This window comes from Hyperolius riggenbachi, chromosome 1 (genome assembly GCF_040937935.1).
Source record: "Hyperolius riggenbachi isolate aHypRig1 chromosome 1, aHypRig1.pri, whole genome shotgun sequence".
Classification (NCBI taxonomy): Eukaryota; Metazoa; Chordata; class Amphibia; order Anura; family Hyperoliidae; genus Hyperolius; species Hyperolius riggenbachi.
The window spans coordinates 630,041,070-630,062,799 of record NC_090646.1 but is presented as its reverse complement, the minus strand read 5'-3'; the positions used below and the strand labels follow the sequence as shown (position 1 = coordinate 630,062,799).

Genomic DNA, 21,730 nt, shown 5'->3' with positions numbered 1-21,730 from the left:
TTCGAACCCTAGTCTCCTGTGGCAGAGCCCTTAAATGGACTCCGAGCAGTGCCTGTGGGTATGTCTTTAGGCTACTTGCACACCAAGACGTTGCGTTAGGTGCTACGTTAAGGTCGCATAACGTGCACCTAACGCAAGGCCTGGTGCTCTTCGATGTGGAAGTCAGAGTGAGCCGCGTTGTGCAGCTCACTCTGGCGTCCGTGATGCTGTGATGCGTACTCTTGGATGCATGCGGCATCATGTGGTCCCGCCGGCCAATCGCCGCACAGAGCGGCCGCACCAGGAAGTAAACACTGCACGTTCCAACGTGCAGTGAATATTAATTAGCCATGTGCCTGGCCGCTCTCCGCTCCTCCCCAACATGACTGAGCATGTGCAAACAGTGTAACGCGGCTTAAGCCGCTGTAACGCCGTAGCATGTTGCACTTTCGGAAGAACGTGCAGCGTTACATGTAATGCAACGTGGGCAGTGTGAACAGCCCACTTGTGTTACATTGCTGTGCGTTGGGGGCAGGGCCTGATTACTGACCAGGCAACAAAAGCAGTCGCTTGGGGCCCCATTCAGAGTCAAAGGGGCCCCATCAGCACATAAACCAGCCCTCGCCATCCTGTCAGCGGTGGCTGGATGGTATAATGGTTAAAGGGACTCTGAGCAGTGCAGTAACTATGGAAAGATGCATATCATTTTAAAGCCCTCTTTCTCCTCTTTCCAATGATATATAAACCGCCGCCCTATGCCTTTTAGTTTTTGCTATTTTTGCGATCGAAATCGCGGCCACGGCAATTTCGATCGCGAAAACTAAAAGGCGTAGGGTGGCAGTTTATCTATCATTGGAAAGAGGAGAAAGAGAGCTTCAAAATGATATGCATCTTTCCATAGTTACATTGTATTACACAGGACGACTTTTCTCCAAAGTCGGCAGCTCGATTCAGCACAATGCAATGAAATATAAGGAACCCAGGGAAATATAATTACAAACATCATGCTGGTAGGTGTGAGGATGTAATTAATTAGTTGTGGGTATGCTTAAAGGCATACCCACAGGCACTGCTCGGAGTCCCTTTAAGGGCTCTGCCTCTGACACAGGAGACCAGGGTTCGAATCTCGACTCAGAAGACCTTAGGCAAGTCTCTCTAACACTGCTACTGCCTATAGGGTGCGTCCTAGTGGCTGCAGCTCTGGCGCTTTGAGTCCGCCAGGAGAAAAGCGCGATATAAATGTTATTTGTCTTGTCTTGTCAAATGATGCCGTGCTTCTAATTGTCTTCAGAGCCAGGTACTCCTCCTAGATCACCCTCCTGCTACTGTGCGCTCTGCCGCTGCCCACTCCTCCCTCCCTTCCCACAGAGAACCACAGCTGCAGCAAGAATGATAGCAGCAGATGGCAAACGCTCACTCACCTATCCATGATTCAAGCGATAGAGATCCCGTCATCTGAAACCCATCTGTCTCTTCTACAGTGCAGCCGCTCGCTCTGAACTTCCTGATTCTCAGATCGGACATGAAGTAGGAAGTAGTAATAGTAGTAGTAACAGAGCGGCAGCACTCTAGAGGAGACAGATGGGCTCCGGATGACGGGACCTCTATTGCTTGGATCGCAATAGGTGAATGTGATTCATCTGGTGCTGTCATTCTCCCCCACTGCGGCTGCCTTCTCTGCTGGACTATCGTATTCACTGGGATGGAGGCTGCATGGTGGCTGTCTAGTTTGGGAGGAAATCGGTTGATTGGTGGTGGGGGTAGTTATGTAATTCTGTCTGGGGAACGGCTTCCGGTTTGGCGGTGTCCAGAGCTTTCTGCAATTGCCAGGCTGGAGATGCAGGGGGAAAGTGCTGCTGCTGTGATATCTGGTGCCCTCTTCACAGGGGTGCCCCAGCCCCTGAGTGCAAATGTCCCAGCCATTCATCTCTCCAGTAGCTCGGCTGCCCCGGTGTGTGCGGCATGTTGCTGTGCAGCTGCATTCTCTGATTCTATTACGACATGATTGGGGGGCCCAAATCAGTTACTTTGCTTAGGGCCCCATTTAGCCTTAATCCGGCTCTGGTTGGGGGAGCGTTACAGGCTGCACTAACGTGCGCCTGTAACGTCCCTGTGTGTAAGCAGCCTTAAGCATACCCACAACTAATTACATCCTCACACCTACCAGCATGATGTTTGTAATTATATTCCCCTGGGTTCCTTATATTTCATTGCATTGTGCTGAATCGAGCTGCCGACTTTGGAGAAAAGTCATCCTGTGTAATACAATGTAACTATGGAAAGATGCATATCATTTTGAAGCTCTCTTTCTCCTCTTGATAGATAAACTGTCACCCTACGCCTTTTAGTTTTCGCTATTTTCGCGATCCAAATTGCCGTGGCCGCAAATTCGATCGCGAAAATAGCGAAAACTAAAAGGCTAGGGTGGTGGTTTATATATCACTAGCCAACCCGCGTCGTAGCATACGCCACATCTATCTATCTAATAGAGTACGTGCCTCAACCTTAAAGCAAGAAAAAGTAGGCTTTCCATGAGAAAATGTATGCGTGCTCAAACACCAAGTTTAACCCTAGCAAGTCTGGCTTTGCAAATCCGGCCTAATTGGCTATTCATGAGGCAATGCTCATGCAAATATGCATTTGCTTTCGCATGCCAAACTATGCAGGGTCAAAAAACCAATACTGCAAAGTGCTCTCTCGCTGCCTGGGAACCACAGCGGCACCCCGGAGTGGGAGGCTGGGTGGCGCAGCCCCCCCCACAAGCGTGGCCAGCGCTGGGGAGAGCTGTCCGCACCCACCTCCTAATATTAAAAACAGCCACTTACCTTAACGTCCATTGGGCTCTGCTACATGCGCATTAATTTTCTCATGGAAAGCATTTTGTGCAGTTTGTATGCTTTGGAGGCAGGTGGTGGATGGCTTGCTCCGGTGGTGTGAACCCTGGAGTGAGTGCGCCTGTCTTCCCCCCCCCTCTGGAGTGCTGTATGTGAGCCAGCCCTGAGCTCTAAAGCTCGGGGTGACCCATGCTTCTCTCCTTTCTCATGTGGTGCCCCCAAATTAATGCGCATGTAGCAGAACGCAATGGACGTTAAGGTAAGTGCCTGTTTTTAATATTGGGAGGTGGGTGCAGACGGCTCTCCCCGGCGCTGGCCACACTTGGGGGGGGTCGTCCACGCCACCCAGCCTCCCCCTCTGGGGTGCCGCTGTGGTTTCCAGGCAGTGAGAGAGCCTGGGACCCTGCGGTCCCCCCAGTTGTATAAAAAGGGGGCATTGGGAATCCTCCCCGTGGCGCTCCTGGAGGCCTGGAGCACACCAAAAACTGCTAGCAGATCCGCAAAATGCTAGCAGATTTTGAAACGCTTTTTCTTATTTTTCTGTAGCATTTCACCTAGCATTTTGCGGTTTTGTAAAGCGTTTTTGGTGTAGTAGATTTCATATATTGTTACAGTAAAGCTGTTACTGAACAGCTTCTGTAACAAAAACGCCTGCAAAACCGTTCTGAACTACCGTTTTTCAGAGCGGTTTGCGTTTTTCCTATACTTTACATTGGAGGCAGAAACGCCTCTGCAATCCAAAAAATGCCTCACCTCTGGTGTGCACCAGCCCATTGAAATACATTACCCAAGCGTATCCGCAGCCGCAAGTGGATCGCAAAACGCTGCCGAACCGCTCTGGTGTGCACTAAGCTGGATAGTGCTAATGTAGCATGTAGCAGGGTGACTGCTTTGTGGTATTGGTTTGTGCATGCATTTGCATGAGCATTGCCTCATGAATAGCCAATTAGGCCAGATTTGCAATGTCAGACTTGCTAGGGTAAGGCCTCTTTTCCATGGACTGTGAATAGGCAATGAAATGGCTCTCAAACTCTCACAACTGCTCACTGCTGCCTGGTAACTGCTCGCTGCTGCCTGGTAACTGCTCGCTGCTGCCTGGTAACTGCTCGCTGCTGCCTGGTAACTGCTCGCTGCTGCCTGGTAACTGCTTGCTGCTGCCTGGTAACTGCTTGCTGCTGCCTGGTAACTGCTTGCTGCTGCCTGGTAACTGCTTGCTGCTGCCTGGTAACTGCTTGTTGCTGCCTGGTAACTGCTCGTTGCTGCCTGGTATCTGCTTGCTGCTGCCTGGTAACTGCTTGCTGCTGCCTGGTAACTGCTCACTGCTGCCTGGTATCTGCTCGCTGCTGCCTGGTAACTGCTTGCTGCTGCCTGGTAACTGCTTGTTGCTGCCTGGTATCTGCTCACTGCTGACTGATAACTGCTTGCTGCTGCCTGGTAACTGCTTGTTGCTGCCTGGTATCTGCTCACTGCTGCCTGGTAACTGCTTGCTGAGCACACAGCTCAACAGTCCGTGGAAAAGAGGCCTTAAACTTGGTGTTTGATCACGCATAAATTTTCTCATGCAAAGTACTTCTTCTTCTTGTTTGAAGGTTGAGGCACTTAGACTATTATATATATAGATTGCTGCTGCCTGGTAACTGCTTGTTGCTGCCTGGTATCTGCTCACTGCTGCCTGGTAACTGCTTGCTGAGCACACAGCTCAACAGTCCGTGGAAAAGAGGCCTTAAACTTGGTGTTTGATCACGCATAAATTTTCTCATGCAAAGTACTTCTTCTTCTTGTTTGAAGGTTGAGGCACTTAGTCTATTATATATATAGATTGGAAAGAGGAGAAAGAGAGCTTTAAAATGATATGCATCTTTCCATAGTTACTGCACTGCTCGGAGTCCCTTTAACCATTATACCATCCAGCCACCGCTGACAGGATGGCGAGGGCTGGTTTATGTGCTGATGGGGCCCCTTTGACTCTGAATGGGGCCCCAAGCGACTGCTTTTGTTGCCTGGTCGGTAATCCGGCCCTGATTAGTGTGGTTGTGTAACGATTGGTGTCAGCAATAACAAGGTTCTGAATATTTAGTGAGCTGCAGTATCACCAATAATGCAGATACTATATCTGATTATATGGTGATCTGCAAAATCACCAATAATACAAATATAGCAACACTGAGAAATATCGAGACCTTAGTCACACTTTATGGTACTGAGTGTAGTGATTGGTGCAAACAGTAAGTACTGACAGATTTGACTATGTCTCACCAGAGGAGCTGGTGGGCACTGTCAGCACAGCTAACACCTCACCAGTGACAAGGGCTCACTGGTGAGTAGAAAGGTCAGACTAATCGAGTCGGTAACAGACAGGGAGATACAGTACAAAATCGGAAGGCAGAGAAGTAACGGTTAACAGGCAGAGTCGGCAGCAATATCAGATGGGCTTAAGTACAGAATCACTAAGCAGAGAGAGGTAACGATTTTCAGGCAGAGTCGGTAACAAGATCAGATGGGCAAAGGTACAGAATCACTAGAGAGTAAGAATAGTCAGAAACGAGCCAGAGTCATAAACAGATAATAAACAATATAATGCACAATCCTATCACTTTGTGAAATCCCCGGTTTCCTCCCGGATCAAAGCACACCGGATCTAACTAAGGTCTGAGCGCTAACACGTAGCATTCGCAACAGCAGACAAGCTGCGAGTGACTCCTTCGGGCTAAAGAGCCCGAGGAGACCCTGAGGAACGCCCCCCTACATCCAGCCAATCAGCAGTGGCGGACGTCTGGTGTGATGTCAGCCGACCCATAGGTTAGCTGATGCGCCTCCTCGCCGCATAAAGGTCGCGACGGTGCAAGCGCGCACGCGTGAATGCGACCCTATGTGCAGATGACAGACCCGTTTTCGGCATGCTAGACACCCGAGGCATGGGAGCAGCGTTACCCAGTGAGATAGCGGCATCTGCGGTGGCAGCGTGGTTCGCCGTGGCTGCCTGCTCATTAATCATTACCCCAAAGGCAACCACTGTAATGTCAGGTGGGGAGATTAGACCTGACCGCACTCAGGATTAAGTCGCTCTCTGCAGATCAGAAAAAACTCCATCAAGGGTGGACTAGATTATAGACTGAAAGGTTCCACAGAGGCGCCGACCAATCTATATATGTAAAATCGGATGTATGTGTGTGTGTATGTGTGTATGTGATCACTCGAAAACGGCTTGACCGATTTGAACGAAACTTGGTATACATATCCCTTACTACTTGGGATGATATATTAGTCTTCTCAGACAGCACACCAAAACCGCCCGTAAGCCGTGCAAGGTCTAGTCGGTGCGGCTCACACCAACTTGATGCAATCCAATGAAAGATGACCAGCACCGGCTGTTTCGAACGGGAACACCGTTCTTTGTCAAGTGAATAGCATGCTATTCACTTGACAAAGAACGGTGTTCCCGTTCGAAACGGCGTCCGTTGTGTGGGCGGACCTGGCTGCAGGGGGGACATCTCCTACTGCCATGTAGGACCCCTTCCCTCTGTATGCATCTAAGAGCTTACTATACTAGAGCTATAATTACATCTTGAATATCACTGGATGTCTGGAGCTATGTTTATTCACGGATGTCTGGAGTGAATAAAATCCTGCTTTCTTAAGAAACAGCCGGTGCTGGTCATCTTTCATTGGATTACTTGGGATGATATGTTCTGGGGGTCTCGCGTCCCCCCTGCACACCTGGGCGGAGCTATAAACACCCAATCAAATTTCACCCATTCATGTCAATGGAAAAAATGTAAAAGGCTGCCATTCTCACAGTAATCAAGCCACAGTCCCCACACTTGGCACAGTTGGTCACTTGGTGACTGAAGTTACAAATCCAGGAAAAGTGGGTGGAGCGTAAACCAGCCAATCTAATTTCAGCCATTCATTTTTAATGGGAAAATGTAAACTGCATCCATTCTTAGACTGTTAATCGCAGGGTTCTCAAACTTGGCACACTTGGTCACTGGGTGAATGAGATAAAGATTCAGGAAAGTGGGTGGAGCCTACAATAGATAATTAAAATTCACCTATTGTTTTTTAAGGAGAATATTTAAACTTCTGCTATTCGCCTGGCGGATCGCTCAGAAACAGCCGTATCAGTCCGCCGACAGACTGTACACACGCCGGACTGTCGCTGGAACGCCCACTCAGCCGGAGGTGACGACGGACCCGTCGTTGCCTCCAGTCCGGCGTGTGTACGGACCTTTACACTGTTAATAGCAGAGGCTTCAAACTTGCTACAGTCGGTCATTGGGTGACTGGGGTCCAAATTCACTAAAGGGGCAGGGCCACAAAAAGCCAATCATATTTCCTTGGTGGATAAACTGCTTCCATTCACACATTTTTGATGCCAGGAACCTGAAAGTTAACAAACTTGGTCATTGAGTGACTGTGTGTCAAGGTTTCAAAAAGTGGGTGGAGCCAAAAACAAATTTCAATAGGAAAATATAAACTGCAGCCATTTTTACACTGTTAATGGCAGGGTTCTCAAACTTTGCACAGTTGGTCACTGGGTGACTGGTATTAATATTCAGGAAAATGGGTGGAGCCTACAACAGCCAATCAAAATTCACCTGTTGATTTTCAAGGGGAATATTTAAATTGCTGCCATTCTTACACTGTTAATAGCAGAAGCCTCAAACCTGGTACAGTTGGTCACTGGGTAACTGGGGGTTCAAATACAGAAAGAGGGCGGAACCACAAACAGCCAATCCGATTTGTTTAATTTTAATGGGAATATACAAATTGATACCAAGGACCCCAAAGCTCATAAACTTGGTAATTGACTGATTGTATGTCAAGGTTAGAAAAAGGTGGGCGGTGTCAACAACTACATTTTTACATGGGACTGTAACGGTTGTGGAATCGTATTTGCGGTCAGCGCACCAGACGTGCACTGACGCGGCGGATTTCCTCCACAAGCGTATATTTGAGGACACCCAGGCTAGGTGCTATGCACCCGCAGAGGGCAATTCCCTCCGGCAGATGGCGCTGTGGAGTGCAGGCGAACACAGTCGCTGCACAGCCACAGATGCCAGACGGGAATTGTACAGATCCAGGACAAGGTACGATCAGGCAGGGCTGGATAGCCCACAAGAAACAGAGCAAAGGGACAGAACCAATGTGTGTCCACCAAACTAGTCGCCACCCAGCGACGGTGAACACACAACGGCGGAAACGAAGTGGGAATGCAATCGCAAGAATGGCGATTGCCGACAGAGACACAAGACTGAGCAAAACAGGGCACGAGGGTAGCAAAGGCACAGCAAATAATACAATAAGGAGATACGGAAAATAACAAACGCTAGCTAACCGCAAACACCGCACTCATTCGCAACAGTGCACGCGGTTATGCGCGGTCTCCACGTGATAAGCACAATAGAGACAAGCACGCCTAACTAACCACTAACAGACAAACAAGAAACAGAGGACGCGAGCGCTTGCTTAACGGTTACCTCACCGAGCCTCCAGCAAGCGGTCGTAGCAGACAAGACAGACACACAAAAACAGGGACAAGCGAGAGATAGGATCCACAGCACTAGCGAGAAGTGAGTGCGATCCAGGTACAGAGTAGCAGAACAGAAGGATCCCCAGCGCTAGCGAAAAGTGGCTAGCGCGATCCCAGAAGACAGAACAGAAGGATCCCTAGCGCTAGCGAAAAGTGGCTAGCGCGATCCCAGAAGACAGAACAGAAGGATCCCCAGCGCTAGCGAAAAGTGGCTAGCGCGATCCCAGGAGACAGAACAGAAGGATCCCCAGCGCTAGCGAAAAGTGGCTAGCGCGATCCCAGAAGACAGAACAGAAGGTTCCCCAGCGCTAGCGAAAAGTGGCTAGCGCGATCCCAGAAGACAGAACAGAAGGATCCCCAGCACTAGCGAAAAGTGGCTAGCGCGATCCCAGGAGACAGAACAGAAGGATCCCCAGCACTAGCGAAAAGTAGCTAGCGCGATTCCAGGAGACAGAACAGAAGAGATAGCTGGTAGCAACCGCTGCACCAGCTATACTCCAAGAACAGAGATCAGAACCATTTCCTGTCGACCACCATTGGGACAGGACAATGGCAACAGAACAAACAAACAGATAATACAACCTGACTGGGCTAGAAGGGGAGCCTAAAGCAACCCCCAGGAATTAACTATACTAGATAGCAACGGCTGACACTCCAGCAGTGTCCATCAGGAACAGACCATGGAAGGGAAATGACCAGCAAAGCCTTCTGGGAAACATAAAGCTCTTATAGTGCCAGTCATCAAAGAAGGCAGGTAGGGGATTTGCATAACGAATGTATGCAAATTCCCCAGCAAGAGAACAGACCAGAACTTGCAATGGAAAGACAGGTCTCTGTTCCAGAGTCCTGCAGCATGCAAACCTAAGCAATGGTCAAAAGGCTGCCTGCCTGCGCAAGCAGCTGAGCGGATTCTCACAGTACCCCCCCCCCCCCCCCCCCTCTAGGGATGGATTCCAGACATCCCTCAAAGCTGGTATCATCACAAAACTCTAACTGAAGACTCATGAAGGTCGGGGCAGCCCGACAAGGCCCAATTCCAGAGTCAGTCCATCCGAAACCGACCTCATCGGAAGCAGAAGCCACCGAAACATGCCCATCAGCACTACAAGTCTCAGCGTAACACCCATCAGGACTGTGGACACCAGAGAAGAAGCCATCGACACCCTCCAGACAATAGCCACCACCTTCCAAGGAGCGTCCAAGAATACCAAACCTGCCGCAATACCTGTTCGAAGTGTCCCTTACAACACCAAAGCCATTGCTGATCGTATTTAGGGCACCAAGCAAAACCTTTCCCGGAATCTCCCAGAATGCCTTGAAGCTCCGCAGAGATCCCAAGAAGCCAGAACGCTCACCAGGCTCACATGGAGAACCACCAAGAACCTCTATGGAACCTATGATCATTCCAGACTCAAAATTAGCAGGACACCCATCAAGATCAGGACTTTCAGGGACCACTTCTGGGCATGCAAGCAGGCAGGCTATATCGGAACATGTCTCCACTGAGGAAGCATCTGAGTACGCTGGTAACCGAGGCACACTTGGGCTTTCTGGGTCACAGAGCACATCGAGGTACACTAGTACAGGAGAAACCTCAGGACATGTCGGGGAACTGCCAACCTCAGAGTCCGACACGACAAGACCAAAACCAGTACCGGGCAGAAAATCATCACGAGTAAAGGTCACAGGTACTGGTCTTTCAAAAGAAGACTCGGACTCAAATTCAGAATTTTCTGTAACTGTAATATCATCATTGACTACACATGAATAAAGCTCCACAAGAGCTGCAAAAGTAGTCAAAAAGGAAGCAATGCCTACTGAAGTGGGCAACACCTCAGAAGGACCTGGGGGGCAGGAGACATCTCCTACAAGTTCTGCACCCTTTGGGAGGAACTCGGAGATCTCCAGGACATCAGACAAGACCTCAGGAACACCATTTCCCAAGTTTTCTAAGAAGGATTCTGAACTATCCATGTTACAGGGCAAAACTTGAACTTTATTTTGTGTGCAGGGCAGATGTCCCAGGGAAGGTTCCACCATAAACTGAGACTGAATTTTATCATCAGGACAGGGATACACAGGAATATCTAGTAAAACTAGCTCTGACTTTCTGAGTTTTGCCTCACTACAGGCAGATTCCTCCATAGCAGTCAAACCAGACTGCAATTCCAAAATAGCAGAGAAACAGGTAACAATGGTTGCAATACCTAGACGAGCCTCTAGGGTCACTGCAGGAGATTTTAAACAAGGTAATATTGACTCATCCAGAGTACTGGGTGGAGAGTCAATACTTTCTTCAGAATCAGACTCGCAAATGTCAATGCAAGTGGACATCATGCCTTCATTCATGGTACAGGGCAGGTTCAGAGAAAGCTTCTCTGGACAAGGCAAAGAAGCTTCAGCATCAGATTCGCAAAACCGAAGCGCTGTCTCACTCTTAGATTCGGCTAACAATGTCGAATCCGAGGAGTCAGAACGCAAAATTTGCGGATCCAAGATCGCTTTAGGTTGCGAAACTGACGCTTCCATATCGCAAACCTCCGCGATCTGCGGAGCAGACTGCAAGGCATCTAGGACAGAAACACTGGAGCAACTGTCATCAGGCAACAGGCCTGCACAGGTGCGAACAGAATAAGACATAGATTCATTTGCAAAAGAAGTGGCGACAACAACAGGAGAAACTTTATTAGACACATCAATAATTTTCTTAAAGTTGCATAACTTAGGAATTTTCCCCATGGCAGGCTCACAAACGGACGATCTTAGAGAACCTGAGGGAAAAAAATCTGTCTTCCTTAGACACAGGACCACACAGACCTTTTGCAGCCATACGTGCGGTGGCGACATCAGACCGCACTGGTTCAACTTCCACACAAGCAACTGCTCTGAACGACTTGCACTCAGACTTCAAACACTCAGTTGCTTTGGGAAAGGGAATGCATTCAAAACTCACTTTCTTTAAATCCAGAGGATTGGAACAATCGTCCGCTGACAATGTGTTTTTAGCAGATTGAAGCGCATGTAGTTCATCCAAAATCATTCTCCACACGTCAAACAGCGGAGTCACAAAGTCAGAGATACATTCACCAGTCTTGATTAAAGTGCACGCAGACTCAATGCACGCATACAAAACTGCTTCGTTTTTAGAAAGGTAATGATTGCAAAACGATCTCCAATCACATTCCAATTCATAGACCAGAAGCTCGATCTCCCATTTCTCAAACGGGGGCTCCCATGCACACTTAACAAAGGATGAACAATCATAGTGAGCACAATCTGCAGATGGAACTGGAGCAGGAACAGAACGGGAATCTTTTACCTCTTTATTGAGATCAATTGATTGGTGTGTGTGTAATTCATCCAAAATGATCTGCCACACATACATCACCAGATTCACAACACACTCGTCACATTCATCAGAATCAATCAAAAGGCACACAGAGTAAAGACAATCGTTCAGGACATCCGCGCTTTTTGCAATAAAAAAATCGCAAAAAGCCTTCCAATCCAAATCAAATTCCTCCACCAAGGCCCCAATTTCCAATGAGGCAAATGGCGGTTCAAATAGCCCGGTATCAAGATAATCCCCATATGGGTGGGGATCAGGGACAAGCACCGATTTTTTTAACTGCTTTTATATAGTGTGCGATCCTACCTATAATAGGATCCACATACGCTTTTGTCTCAGGCAATGACATCTGAATCAAATCAAATATTCCCTCTGCCCTGGGAATTTTGGTTTGGCTGGTCATTCTGTAACGGTTGTGGAATCGTATTCGCGGTCAGCGCACTAGACGTGCGCTGACGCGGCGGATTTTCTCCACAAGCGTATATTTGAGGACACCCAGGCTAGGTGCTATGCACCCGCAGAGGGCAATTCCCTCCAGCAGATGGCGCTGTGGAGTGCAGGCGAACACAGTCGCTGCACAGCCACAGATGCCAGACGGGAATTGTACAGATCCAGGACAAGGTACGATCAGGCAGGGCTGGATAGCCCACAAGAAACAGAGCAAAGGGACAGAACCAATGTGTGTCCACCAAACTAGTCGCCACCCAGCAACGGTGAACACACAACGGCGGAACCGAAGTGGGAATGCAATCACAAGAATGACGATTGCCGACAGAGACACAAGACTGAGCAAAACAGGGCACGAGGGTAGCAAAGGCACAGCAAATAATACAATAAGGAGATACGGAAAATAACAAACGCTAGCTAACCGCGAACACCGCACTCATTCGCAACAGTGCACGCGGTTATGCGCGGTCTCCACGTGATAAGCACAATAGAGACAAGCACGCCTAACTAACCATTAACAGACAAACAAGAAACAGAGGACGCGAGCGCTTGCTTAACGGTTACCTCACCGAGCCTCCAGCGGTCGTAGCAGACAAGACAGACACACGAAAACAGGGACAAGCGAGAGATAGGATCCACAGCACTAGCGAGAAGCGAGTGCGATCCAGGTACAGAGTAGCAGAACAGAAGGATCCCCATCGCCAGCGAAAAGTGGCTAGCGCGATCCCAGAAGACAGAACAGAAGGATCCCCAGCGCTAGCGAAAAGTGGCTAGCGCGATCCCAGAAGACAGAACAGAAGGATCCCCGGCGCTAGCGAAAAGTGGCTAGCGCGATCCCAGAAGACAGAACAGAAGGTTCCCCAGCGCTAGCGAAAAGTGGCTAGCGCGATCCCAGAAGACAGAACAGAAGGATCCCCAGCGCTAGCGAAAAGTGGCTAGCGCGATCCCAGGAGACAGAACAGAAGGATCCCCAGCGCTAGCGAAAAGTAGCTAGCGCGATTCCAGGAGACAGAACAGAAGAGATAGCTGGTAGCAACCGCTGCACCAGCTATACTCCAAGAACAGAGATCAGAACCATTTCCTGTCGACCACCATTGGGACAGGACAATGGCAACAGAACAAACAAACAGATAATACAACCTGACTGGGCTAGAAGGGGAGCCTAAAGCAACCCCCAGGAATTAACTATACTAGATAGCAACGGCTGACACTCCAGCAGTGTCCATCAGGAACAGACCATGGAAGGGAAATGACCAGCAAAGCCTTCTGGGAAACATAAAGCTCTTATAGTGCCAGTCATCAAAGAATGCAGGTAGGGGATTTGCATAACGAATGTATGCAAATTCCCCAGCAAGAGAACAGACCAGAACTTGCAATGGAAAGACAGGTCTCTGTTCCAAAGTCCTGCAGCATGCAAACCTAAGCAATGGTCAAAAGGCTGCCTGCCTGCGCAAGCAGCTGAGCGGATTCTCACAGGGACATTATAAACTGCAACCATTCTTACACTGTTAATTGCAGTGTTCTCAAACTTGGCACAGTCGGTCACTGGGTGACTGGGATTGAATGATTTTCAAGGGAAATATTTACATTGCTGCCCTTCATACACTCTTAATGGCAGAGAGCTCAATTCTGGTACAGTCAGTCCCTGGGAGACTAGGGTTTAAATTCTGAAAAGGGGGCAGGCCACAAATAGCCAATCAGATTTGTTTAATTTCAGTGGGAAATTGCAACTTATTGATGCCAAGGACCCCAGAGCTCATAAACTTGGTCATTGAGTGGCTCTATGTCAAGGTTAGAAATAGTGGGCGGAGCCAAAAACAACAAACTTTTTACATGGGAAAATATAAACTGCAGCCATTCTTACACTGTTAATGGCAGGGTTCTCAAACTTGATACAGTTGGTCACTCGGTGACTGGGATTGATATTCAGAAATGTGGGTGGAGCCTACAACAACCAATCAAAATTAATCTATTGATTTTCATGGGGAATATTTACACTGCTACCATTCTTAATATGTTAATGGCAGAGGCCTCAAGCCTTAAACAGTCATTGGGTGACTGGGGTCCAAATTCACTAAAGGGGGTGGAGCCATAAACAGCCAATCAGATTTGTTAGATTGATTTCAGCCGTTCTGTTATTGGCAGGGTTCTCAAACTTGACACAGTTGGTCACTGGATAACTGGAATTAATACTCATAAAAGTGGGTGGAGCCTACAACAGCCAATCAAAACTCACCTATTTTTTCAAGGGGGATATTCTGCTGCTATTCCTACACTATTAATGGCAGAGCCCTCAAACCTGCTACAGTCGGTCACTGAGTGACTGGAGTTCAAATTCACTAAAGGGGAGGAGCCACAAACAGACAATCAGATTTCTTTGCTGGATAAAATGCTTCCATTCACACAATTTTGATGCCAGGAACCCGAAAGCTTAAAACTGGGTCATTGTGTGTCAAGATTACAAAAGTGGGTGGTGTCAAAAACAGATTTTCCTGGGAAAATGTAAACTGCAGCCATTTTTACACTGTTAATGGTAGGGTTCTCAAACTTTGCACAGTTGGTTACTGGGTGACTGGGATTAATATTCAGAAAAGTGGGTTGAGCCTAAAAAGCTAATCAAAATTTACCTGTTGTTTTTCAAGGGGAATATTGAAATTGCTGCCATTCTTGTACTCTTAATGGCACCTCAAACCTGGTACAGTTGGTCACTGGGGTCAAATTCAGAAAAGGGGGCAGAGCCACAGCCAATCAGATTTGTTTCATTTCACTGGGAAAATACAAATTATTGATATCAAGGACCCCAAAGCTCACAAAATTGGTCATTGAATGACTGTGTGTCCAGGTTACAAAAAAGTGGGTGGAGCCAAATACAAATGTTACTGGGAAAATATAAACTGCAGCCATTTTTACACTGTAAAGGGCAGGGTTCTCAAACTTTGCGCAGATGATCACTGGGTGACTGATTAATATTCAGGGAAGTGGGTGGAGCCTGTAATAGCCAATCAAAATGCATTTGTTGATTTTCAAGGGGAATATCTGAATTGCTGCCATTTTTACACTGTTAATAGCAGATGTCTCAGACCTGCTACAGTTGGCCATTGGTTGACTGGGGTTCAAATGCTGGAGAGGGGCAGAGCCACAAACAGCCTATCTGATTTTTTTTATTTCTATGGGAATATACAAATTATTGATGCCAAAGCTCCCAAACTTGGTCATTGAGTGTTTGTGTGTTAGGAAAAGTGGATGGAGCCAACACCAGCCAAATACATACCCGGGCAACGCCGGGTCATCAGATAGTGTAGTATAAAAGTGATTGAAAACTGTTTAAAAAGAGGAGGTAAAAGTGGACTTACCTCCTCCAAGCAGACACCAAAAAATCGTTGGTTTTAATCACCTGGCAACAGTCCATGTGACCATTACAGTGCCTCCACTCCTCTCCCATGCGCCGTTTTGGTTCCACCAGGCGAATATCTAAGGCGAAATTTAGCCTTAGATGCTAAAGTCACCTCACACATAGAAATACATTGGCAAAATCTTGGGACCCTCTTTTAGAGGGTTACAGCTGCAGTGGCCATTTTTGTGAAAAATGGCCTGGTCTTTGGGGGGAGGGGGGTAAAGCCTGTGGTCCTGAAATGGTTAAAGGATAATTGAAAAGAGAGCAAAGTCTGACACTGCAATGCAAATTTGGCATTTGGTGCATGATGTACATACAATAGTCTAGTAAAATATATCCTACTGTTACAAGTGAGGGTGCTGGCAGTGGGTGTTGGGCAGGCCCGGATTTACATCACAGGAGCCTATAGGCACAGATATCGTGGCACACTAGACTTCGCCCTCCATGAATCTGCAAACCGCCACCGAACTGCAAGTGTACCGGCTGGCCCAGCTGTCACTCCTCCCTTTCTTGCCATGCATAGGTAGCTACAGGTGCCCTTTAGTATTTGGTAGCTAGAGGAACCTAAGTGTTAAGTAGCTAGAGGTGCCCCCGACTGAAGGGAAATCTAGTCAGTGGAATGCAGAGAACCAGGTGAGTAACCTCTCATTCATGCTTTGATCAGGATTCTGAATAGGGAACAAGAGAGGGAGCCGCCTCTCCATCATCAGGCGCCTGTAGGCTCGTACCTACAGTGGCTTATGGTAATTGCAGCCCTGGTGCTGGGCATAGAAAGGTAGCCTGACAGCTGTTACGCATGACATGTACATTTTAGATGTCTAGGCTACAGAAAGCCTCTGCTGGCTGACTTTTACAGTTCATTGGCCCCCCACCATTTCCATGACGTTCAATAAGCGACACATGCAGTACCTTCACTGTCACAGTACTCCAGGATTGAAGGATCCTCACGGATGATTGCAGTCAGTGTGTTGACATCCCCATTGGCTGATGCTTGGTATACCACGCTCAGGTCAATCTCTTCAGCTGAGTCACCTTAAGACACAAAGGACAGAGGGCATTCGTTAAGTGCTTGTTCAGACATGGCAATGGGTTCCAGGAATTGTTTCCATTGATTGAACAGCAGGAGTTTCTTTTTCAAAGCTTTAGCTGAAAGTATACCTTTTCCTAGAACAAACCCCGGAGTGAATACAGCAATAAAGGTGACTAGCAGGTCAAGACATCAAGCAACTACTACAGCAATTTTGTCCTTTTCATTGAGGAATCTGAATGGTCAGTGATGCTGGGAATACACAATGAGTTTTTTCGGCAGATAGACGGCTCGATAGATAATTTCTGACAGGTCCGATCGTTTTTCTGATCATTTTCTATAGAATTGATCAGAAAATCGAACAGAAAAAAAAAATCAAAATCAGATCGGACCTGTCGGAAATTATCTATCGAGTTATCTATCTGCCGAAAAAACTCACTGTGTATTTCCAGCATTCAATGAACCAATAGAAAACCCAGGTGAGAGATTTAAAGATATTTTTGCCAGTTCAGGATAGTGACAAGATGGGAGCCCTGGGATTAAGCATCTTTGAAAGAGCCTTCAGACCTCCTATACAGTAGGTCCACCTTCATGGACCTACGGTGGACCTCCTATACAGAAGGTCCACCTTCATGGACCTACGGTGGACGTCCTATACAGAGGGTCCACCTTGACACCTTCATGAGGTGGAGTATTCAGCGAGGAAGGACTTCTCGGCGCACACCGTGTGCCGCGTATCGCCTAGGTTTGGCACCGATATAGCAGTAATACTGTAGTCTACGGCCTGTGCACGGGTTATTTGGGGATCGCCGGACCCCAAATTACTTCTGCCTCCGAGTTGCTACGTCTCGGAGGGTGCACAGTATTTAACACCACCCGGAATTTCAGCAGCAGGGCGAGCCTTCATTTGACTCACCCTGCGCCAAAAACAAATGTATGCAGTATTCAATGAAGATTCTATGAAAACCCTGGAGGATTACACTGGTGGCGAAATTTCATGTGGATTACGGGATGGGACAGACAGACACAGAACATTTATATCATGCTTTTTCTCCTGGCAGACTCAAAGCACCAGAGTTGCAGCCACTGGGGCACGCTCTATAGGCAGTAGCAGTATTAGGGAGTCTTGCCCAAGGTCCCCTACCAAATAGGTGCTGGCTTACTGAACAGGCAGAGCCAAGATTTGAAATCAGGTCACCTGTGCCAGAGGCAAAGCCTGTAACCATTACACTATCCAGCCACTGCGCACAATCCAGCCACTGCACACTATCCAGCCACTGCGCACAATCCAGCCACTGCACACTATCCTGCCACTGCACACTATCCAGGCACTGCACACTATCCAGCCACTGCTGGATAGAGGATTTTTACTTTTTTTTTTAATTAAAGTGCTTTTATGGTATTATTTTTTTAATCTTTGTAGGAACAGGTATGGGGTAAGGGATGGTAGGTTCACTAGCATGCCTTAAACAAAGGCCACCTGGAAATTTGGGTGCCCAGAAAAGCCCAAAAAGAATATTGGTAAATTTACAGATATTCTACTATTAAAGTGGAAAAAAACAATAGTAAAATATAGGTACTAAATACCGATATATTACTACAGCTAAACCTAAGCAACGGACTCCCATTGAAGGAGGGTAAAATTGGGCTCCTGTGATGCCTGGTAAATATACAGCAGTGCCCAAACTTCCGCTGCTAGGGGAGCACAAATTTCCTGGTTACAGGGCAATGGAAAACCCCTTATTAAAGATTACTTTCATAACATAAGGCATCCTCTATGCAAACACTCCTGATAGCAGAATACTACTTTCAATAGGTCATCATTTCTCTGTGTGGGAGCTGAACGAACAGCCATGTCCGTGTTATGTTAAAGAGGAACTCCAGTAAAACTAATGTAATAAAAAAGTGCTTAATTTTTACAATAATTATGTATAAATGGTTTAGTCCGTGTTTCACCATTGTAAAAGCTTTCCTCTCCCTGATTTACATTCTGACACTTATCACATGGTGACATTTCTACTGCTGGCATGTCACTGGAAGGAGCTGCTGCTTACTTTTTTGGGAGTTGGAAACAGCTGTTGTTTCACACAATGCAACAAGGCTAGCACATTGTGATGTCAGGACCTCAGTGCTGTGAGGCGCTGACATCATTTGTGGGAGGGGTTTCACCACAATATCAGCCATACAGAGCCCCCTGATGATCCGTTTGAGAAAAGGAATAGATTTCTCATGGGAAAGGGGGTATCAGCTACTGATTGGGATGAAGTTCAATTCTTGGTTACAGTTTATCTTTAAACATGGCCCAGACTTCAGATTTTCACCTTTTAAACACAAAATAAGAATATGGGACACCATAAAAGTTCTATTTTGGATTGCTGCTACAAATACAATTATTTACAGTAACTCATGAGTTTCCATTTAATCCAGATTTGCTTTAAATCACTAACTGACTCCAGGAAAAACAAGATCGTAAAACAATGTTTATCCTTCACACAAGTTTTGTGGAGCCAAGTGACACAATTCTCCCGTCTCACTTTTCCCTTATTGAAGCATGTGGATATATATTTGCAGAAATTAGACTATTAACTAGCCTGTTATGGAAGTGATTGGTGTAGTTATCATTATTGATTTATAAAGCGCCAACTTATTCTGTGGTGCTGTACAAAGTAAGAAACAAACATGGGGTACAAAATACTATGGACAATGGTAAAAAACAAAGAATTAATAGACATAGCAATTACAGAGACAAATGTAACATGATGAAAAAAATGTATAACAAATCCCAAGACATAAAAGGGGGAAAAAAGTCCTGCCCTTGCAAGCTTACATTCTGAAGGAATGGGAGGGGGACCGACAAGAGGTGCGGTAAAATTCAAAATACATACCCAAAGGCAGTATATTGTTAGCATGGGCGTTGTCAGACAATTTTGGGGGGGAGGGGGCAAAAAAAGGGGGGGGGGGGGAGAACTATGCCGAAGTACGGAGAGAAACGCGCTAGTGCTGTGACCAAAAATTGGGCATGGTCATAGACCAGGATGTGGGTGTAGTCACGGGTGGAGCCAAATTTACATGAATTTAGCAATGGTGGAACATTAGACTAGGACTATAGTAGGAATTAGATTGTGAGTGCCCCTGACACAGGTGCCCCCCAGTTTAGGTAGTGACAGGAGCCCCCCAGTTTAGGTAGTGACAGGAGCCCCCCAGTTTAGGTAGCGACAGGTTCCCCCCAGTTCAGGTAGTGACAGGTTCCCCCCAGTTTAGGTAGTGACAGGAGCCCCCAGTTTAGGTAGTGACAGGAGCTCCCAGTTTAGGTAGCGACAGGGCCCCACTGTTTAGGTAGTGACAGATTCTCCCATGTTTAGGTAGTGACAGGAGCCCTCCAGTGTATGTAGTGACAGGTGCCCCCCCTCACCTTAGTGACAGCAGCAGCCAGGGTCAGACCTCAGAATCAGTCAGCGACCAGTGAGAGCGGGCGCATGGTACACCGTGAACACCATGCTGCATAGGTGGAAGTGATGTCACTTCCCCATGTCAGTGTGGTGTCCGCGAGGTCCTAGCGCCCGCACTCACTTGTGGCCGGTTGATCAGAGGCTAACGCTGGGCTGCCTGCTATCACTAGACAGGTGGAGGGGGGCAGCCACCTTAAGTGAGTGTCCGCCCCATTTTGCCCAACGTGCGGATGGCCATGATTGTTAGGTTGTCTAGTAAACAGTATAATTTGGCCAGAGAATGATGGGAGAATGGCTTAAGTTAACTCGCTCCTCAGCACCTAACGCCGATTGGCGGTGGGAGGGTGGCAGCTACAGGACAGCCTAACGCCGATTGGCGTCAGATCCTGTAGGTGGAGATTAGTGGGATCACACATCCCCGCTGAGTTATGGAGCTCCGTTCCACTCTGTAAACAGGCTGCCAGCCAGCGGAGTTGGCAGGCTGTTAGGTAAAAAAAACGCAATTTTTTTTCCATTTGTACAGCGTGTACAGCTCTGCAATCTAGCGCACTGCTGTACTGGGGACAGCCCTCTCACTTGGCTTTCCCCTGGAGTGACTCACAACGCCATCCCTCTAATAGGCTGATACCTATGAGAGGTGATCACAGTTATTGAATCTTGGGGGAGGGATAATTTAAAAAAAAAAAAAAAAAAAAAGTCAATAAAATTATTTTTTTAAAACAACGCAGCAGCAATCAGATCCCACCAACAGAAAGCTCTGTTGGTGGGCAGAAAAGGAGGCAAGATTCATTTGGCTGCTAAGTTGTATGGCCGTGCTATAAACTGCAGTGTGCTGAATTGTAAAAATAAACTTGGTCACTAGGGGGGTGTCCGCTTCTGTCCGCTTTTCTTCAGCACATCAATGTTACAGATTGATACATGTTGCTGAAAAGCGGACAAAAGCGCACAAGTGTGAATGAGGCCTAGTGCTGGGTACACACGATGCGATTTCCCGCTCGATCAGCGGGATCGATTGATTATTTCCGACATGTTCGATCGGGTTTTGATCAATACAGCTGACAATTTTGTATGTTAAGTATGCAAAATTAACGACTGTATCGATCGAAACCCGTTCGAACATGTCGGAAATAATCCATCGATCCCGCTGATCGAGCGGGAAATCGCATTGTGTGTACCCAGCATAAGCCTGTGGTCCTCAAGAGGTGTATGCTTGTTGGAAAAGAAAAAGTGTGTTTTGAGGGACTGCTTACAGATTTCAAAGGTTTGAGAGTAACGGATGTGTTTGGGAAGGGGATTCCAGAGGAGGGGTGATGTTAGTGAGAAATCTTGTATACGTGAATGCGAGGAGGTGATTCTAGGAGAGAACAAAAGAAGGTCGTGTGCAGACCTGAGATAGCGATTGGGTTGGTAACTGGAAATGAGTGAGGAGATGTACAGGGGAGAGAGGTTTTGGAAAGCTTTGTAGGTTAGGGTTAAGAATTTGAACTGGATCCTCTGGTTAAAGTGGATCTGAACTCAGAGCGCACCCTATATTTATTTAGAGAGCTTAACCTGTCTAAACCTCTCTCATCTGGGACTAACCACAAGTTGGAATTTAATCTCTCACCTGTGTCAGTTGACTGCCACAGCAGAGAAGCCAATTGGTATACACAGGATGTTAACCTTATGTCTGCTTCCATGAAAGCAGGAAGTAGACACACTGCAGATTTATTGCAGGA

General features: G+C 47.3%; 1 protein-coding gene across 5 annotated transcripts in view; it reads right to left on the bottom strand.

Annotated features, from left to right (window-relative positions):
* Window positions 1-21,730, bottom strand: part of ANKRD55 (ankyrin repeat domain 55) — a 186,319-nt gene that overhangs the window by 40,175 nt on the left and 124,414 nt on the right. For 4 of the 5 annotated variants that reach the window (XM_068271836.1, XM_068271834.1, XM_068271838.1 and 1 more), the window contains exon 2: window positions 16,446-16,568. In XM_068271836.1, coding sequence (XP_068127937.1) covers window positions 16,446-16,568 — 123 coding nt within the window. Of the gene's footprint in view, window positions 1-16,445; window positions 16,569-19,975; window positions 20,045-21,730 lie in introns of those variants that run through there. The other variant, XM_068271839.1, reaches the window with a different exon arrangement.